The following is a 5719-nucleotide window of genomic DNA, read 5'->3' on the forward strand; positions in this document are numbered from 1 at the left end:
CTCCCTTGCACCCTCGCGGGTGCGTAAAAAGGAGGTGTGACACATCGTACAGTAGGATCAAAGCCTTTTGCATATGGGTCTGGAGTATAGCCGAGGAGCGGCTCAATCAGGCCAGAATGCTTTAACTTTTCAAACAAGCTTGTGTAGGACTCCCCAATTGGCGTGAAACTATTTTTTTGCCTTTGTTCCCTTCCCTTCCCCTATTTTCTAGGGTTGTTGGGTGCTCGAAAATGTTGTGAAGGCAAGAATGCATTATGTGGTGCTAGCGCTCGCCATAGGGAGTGACCTGGTGGTTGGACATATGACCGAACATTGTTCGGAGGATAATACTGAGGTGGATTATGTGGAGCTTGGGGACATCTTTAGGGTTGGATTTGAGGCTGGGTATATTGGTGAGGCGGACCCTTACTCTGAAACAACCATGGCAAAATCATCATGTTCTTTCTGACCCAGCAAGCTTCCTGTGTCGTTCTGAATTGCTTGTGTTGTGGCTTTTAAAGCAGAATAACTCATGATCTGGCTAGACTTCAACCCATCTTCTACCATTTCTCCCATTTTTACCACATCATTAAAAGACCTACCCACAGTCGTGATCAAATGCCCAAAGTAAGTTGGTTCTTGAGCTTGAAGAAAGTACTCGACCATCTCTTTTTCTTCCATGGGAGGATGGACTCTGGCAGCTTGCTCTCTCCATCTGAGCTCGTATTCCCTAAAGCTTTCATTAGGCTTCTTTTGTATCTTGGCGAGGGACATGCGATTTGGGACAATTTCTATATTGTACTGAAAGTGTCTGGCAAAGGCCTGAGCCATATCATCCCACGTGTGCCACCTGTCAGCATCTTGACGGGTGTACCACTCCAGAGTTGCCCCACCCAGACTTTGACTGAAGTACGCCATCAATAATTTGTCTTTCCCACCGACGCCTCTCATCTTACTACAGTAGCCTCTCAAATGGGCCATGGTATCTCCATGCCCATCATATAAATTGAACTTTGGCATCTTAAACCCACCAGGCGGTTGGACGTCAGGAAACAAGCACAAGTCTTTGTAAGCCACGCTCATCTGGCTCCCTATCCCTTGCATGTTTCTTAAAGACTGCTCTATGATTTTCACCTTCCTGGATATCTCATCTTGCTCCACTGTCTTAGCAAACTTTTCAATTTCACCGGGAGGCTCAAAATGAGGAGCGAGAGAGTATGAATCTGAGACTTTGAAAGTTGGTTCTGGTGCATAGTGTTGGGCATCAGGGACTTTGAACACAACCTCGTTAGAGGATCGAGGAAAAGTAGTTGGGGGAGGAGCTACAAGAGCATAAGTGGTCAAAAGGGCGGGATATGATGTGCTTTTGAGGGGTGGAGTGTGAAAAGGTTGTGGGGAGATATCAACAGCAGTGGGAACCTGGACTTGTGATAGTGATTGGATAGTTGCAGGGTTTTCAGTGTAGTTAGTGGGGAATGAAGGTGGAGGATGCCCCCTGATCCAAGACTGATACATTTCTGTCATCTGTTGTTTTACCCTTTGGAACTCCTCTTTCAATTCAGACTCCGACTCCACAAACTCCCTTGACGGATCAACAACTCTTGTGCCCAAGTTTTTGCTAGTCATGGCTACCTTGCCCTTTGACCTTATGTTGAATGGATGAGTTACCTTAAGAACCACAAACCAACCACTCTTCTGCTATGAATATAATAAAATGAAGCTATCACGTTAGCGTTAGGGCATTTAACAGCAAAAATATCACATTGCGTGCAATGCACCTAGCAACAATTAATGATTCTAGAATGACTTCGAGGGTCATAAAGTCACTTGGCATCATCCCAATTTGTCCATTTGAACCTTCTCTTTTCTTTTCTTTTCTCGCACTTCTTATCTCGCTTATTTTCCTCTTTTTCTCTTTCTGATTATCACTTTTTTTCCTCCCTCTCATCCCATGATTTCATCTTTTTTTTCTTCTCTTTTGTTTGTTTTTTTCTTTTTCCTTTTTTTCTTTTCTTTGAACTATAAAAAAAATGATTCGATCGAACCCTATGTAGGTTGCCTACGTATTATGACGCCGCATGAATCAAATCTTTGCATAGTTCTGGAAGATCGAGAGTAAAGCACATAAACTAACGTTTTCTTTTTCATTTTCATCTTCTTTTTTTCTTTTTACCTTAGTGACTAATCCGATGAGAAAAGAAAAATAAAAAAAAAGCAAATCTTTTTTTTTTTGAATTTTCTAGACTGAATGCTCTATAACCGATTCTAAACTCAAGCTTAATGAGCACATATTTTTTCTTTTTGAAATAAATACTCTATGGGAAATTATTAAGGAAAATCTCTACAAGAGAAAAAATATTTTTTGATTTTTTTCTCTTTTTTAAGAAGGAAATCTTAAGGCCAGACCAAAGAAAAATATTTTGAATTTTCACTTGATATCCTGAAGAAAAGACTTCGAAACAAGAAATGAAAAAGATAAAAACTGTTTTTGGATTTGAATTTTGATTACCTAAGAAAGAAACTCCGAAAATAAACCAAAGAAAAAGTATTGTTGTTTTCTTTTTCTTATATGTACAATGTCCTAAAGTTCTAATAAAAACAAAAGAATTCTTTCAAGTCATTTTTCATCAATTTTCCAAAGAAAAACCTCAACAGAAAATCTTTTTGGATTTTGGAATTAACACCTTAAAGAAAGCTTTTAAAGAAGTACTAAAAAAAATTCATTTCTAGAATTAGTATTCTAAAGAAAATTTATAACGAAATATAAAATGCAACATCTCTTTTTTTTGGATTTTTACTTGTAACACATTTCCAAATGCAAAATAAGAAATACAGTAACAAAAGACTATACAAACTTAACCAGACAATACAAACCCTAACGTCTCCTAAAAGACTAAATACTACTATACGGGACTAGAAAGTAAAACATGAACAATTGACTCAAAATATAAAATGACTCCTCGAGCAACTTCTAAATGCAGTGTTCCTGACTAGATGTCATAGGGCTCCGTCATGCTCCAACTCCGATAAATATATCCACACCTGTATAAGAAAACTTTAAACCAACACTATGTGAGACAATAACATTCCCTAAGACACATGCAAGACACGATTGAGGCTATTTTTGCAAAATAGCTTATTTGGCCAAAAGGTGGCTAGAAGTGCAAAATTTGGCTAAGACTCCGCAAAGCCAAGAACCTAAGATTTACTAGGAAGACCGGACCCTATGTGGGTTGCCTACATATCACGCCCCCGAAAGACGAGAATCAGGTATGCGTAGTTCGGGCAGATTGGATACGGGCAAGAATAATAAAAAAACAACTGACATATAGAAAACACATTTTTTCTTTTTCTTTTTTTTTTCGAAAATGATGAAACATGTAAAATCTCTTTTTCTTTTTGCGATTTTTTTTTTATTTTTGAAAAATGATAAAGAGTGCAAAATCTTTTTGAAGTTTCCATGCTCTTTTTCTTAATAAAATGTAACAAAAATATAATTGGGCCTTATTCGCTTCATCCTCACACTTCAGCCTCTCTTTTTTCTTTTTTTCTTCTTTCTTTTTTCATTGTTTTTTTTTCATTTCTTCATTTACCCTCAGCTATCATTGGTCCGCCAAATGACCATTTTACCCTTGAATAAATGCAACATGTAGCACAAAAGATGCATCAAGATGGTTTTTTATTTTTTGGGGTATACCTGCCCTAGACAGACCCAACCCCTGTGTTGAGTCTCCAAAGTCAAATGCACATGATGCAAACAAATGTTCCTACTAGGGATCTGGCATGAGGCTGTATTTTTCTAGGTTTAAAAACCTGGGTTTATTTGTTCTAGACTTGGCTTACGAGCGGACAGCTCGAGCCGAGGGGGGCAGCGTACCGGGAATACAGAAGCTTCACCGGCTTTGCAACTTGTCCGAACCTCGTTCTAAATTTGGGATATGACTCTAACAGAAAAGAAGTCACACGAAGTGCACATTTCTTCATGATTTAGAAGACTCATAGAGAAGAGGGATTTCGCAACAGTTTATATACAGTTCACGGAATATCAAAGCGGTAAAAACAATCAATTAACACATTAGGCCCAAATCATGTAACAAATTCAGATAATGGATAAAGCCAACTATAACAATTATTCTAAGCTCGAATTCTTGAACCCTGAACCAGAGATTCTGGGTTCGGTCCCCAGCAGGGTCGTCAGAGCTGTCACACCTCCTTTTTTATTTTACACCCCCGGAAAGGGTCTAAAGGAGTTTTTCCAATTAAAGAACAATCGAAACGGGATTTATTGTTAAAAGATTCAAAGTCGCCACTTGGGAGATTTATGGTGTCCCAAGTCACCGGTTGAATCCCGAATCGAGGAAAGGGTTGACTCTGTTTAACAGTCCGCGAACTAGAAATCGGAGTAAGGAATTCTGTTAACCCGGGAGAAGGTATTAGGCATTCCCGAGATCCGTGGTTCTAGCACGGTCGCTCAACTGTTATAACTGGCTTAATTATCTAATTTTAATACATTTGAACTTATGTGCAAATTTTAACTCTTTAACCGCTTTTAATCATTTTTAGGAAGATTCAACGTTATTTAAAACACAACTTGAACCACGTCAAATGAAATGCACTCGCGGTTCGCGATACGTCCTATTTAACATTGTTGAGAATGGAAATTGGGTCACATGAAATGCACACCCGAATTTTAGACTTACGTATCATGACCATGCCATGGGAAACGGATCCATAGTCACGATAATTTATCATTAATCGCGCCTAAAGCAAACTAAGATATGATTTTATATTTTAGAGACAGATACTTCCCCATAAAGAGTAAAGGTAGGTAGCCAAATGATTAGGAGCATGTAGTTCAACTTTAAAATGTATACTACAACAGAACGCATCAAAAAGAAAGGGAAATATCATCATATCATTCAAACTTTTCCTAAATCACCCAAAAGGCAAACACCACTAACACTTCATGTTGCACTTCCCTCAAATTAGAGCGCTGATTTTCTATTCACAACGATAACAAATGCTTAAAAGGGAAGAAACTAATCAAAGCACTCAACCCTTTTAAAAATGAACATTTCTAGGCAGACATTCTCTTCTATGGTCCCAAAGTTTACCCTTTTAAAACTAATAAACCAAACTAATGAGACCTAACAATCAACAAACAGAGGGAATCGTTTCAATTTTTCACGAGTAAAATAAACATAGACAAGAATACGCCCATATGTTCATGCATCATATCCTAACAAAGAAATAGTGTGAGAAATGAACCTTCACAATACTATTTCGATGCTCGACTAACAGACACGGACCCGAACAGCAAACGTAGCAGCACCGGAACCTCGTCGGATCAGTCACCTTCCGGTGCAACAGTAACAGAGAAGACGAAGGAACAACGGCGATAGGAATGGGATAGATGGGGGGGTTGTTTTCTTTGCGTCCAGCAGCTATCCTTGTCTAGGTTTACTATCTTAAATCTTCATGAAGAACATGATGGCTTAAGGTTCATCTATTTTTTGCCAAAATCAGAAATAGCCGACTGACCAAGTCTGATTCTGGTCTCTTCGGCGTTAGTTAGTCTAGGGTCTTAGGTTGTTTTTTCGTGTCCAAAAGCCATGGAAAACAGCTGAAGGGTTAAGCTGTGAGGTGGAGAAGAAGGGGTCCATGATTGTACCTATGTGTGTGTATTCAGAAATGAAGGAGAAGACGAAGAACGGAGGGTCGTTTGGTCTTGGTTAAGGTG

The 5719-nt window shown here is 38.8% G+C and overlaps 1 protein-coding gene across 1 annotated transcript; it reads right to left on the reverse strand.

The window, feature by feature from the left end:
- Window positions 1-405: 405 nt before the first annotated feature.
- LOC138883007 (uncharacterized) lies at window positions 406-1605 on the reverse strand. The gene has a single exon (XM_070163661.1). It carries the CDS (start codon window positions 1603-1605, stop codon window positions 406-408), a length of 1200 nt encoding a protein of 399 aa, XP_070019762.1.
- Between the last annotated feature and the right edge of the window lie 4114 nt (window positions 1606-5719).

The sequence above is a fragment of the Nicotiana sylvestris genome, chromosome 12 (assembly GCF_000393655.2).
Source record: "Nicotiana sylvestris chromosome 12, ASM39365v2, whole genome shotgun sequence".
NCBI classification, from domain to species: domain Eukaryota; kingdom Viridiplantae; phylum Streptophyta; class Magnoliopsida; order Solanales; family Solanaceae; genus Nicotiana; species Nicotiana sylvestris.

Bases quoted from the DNA above. Each gene is read 5' to 3' on its own strand.
- LOC138883007 (XM_070163661.1), bottom strand. From the start codon at position 1,605: ATGACTAGCAAAAACTTGGGCACAAGAGTTGTTGATCCGTCAAGGGAG.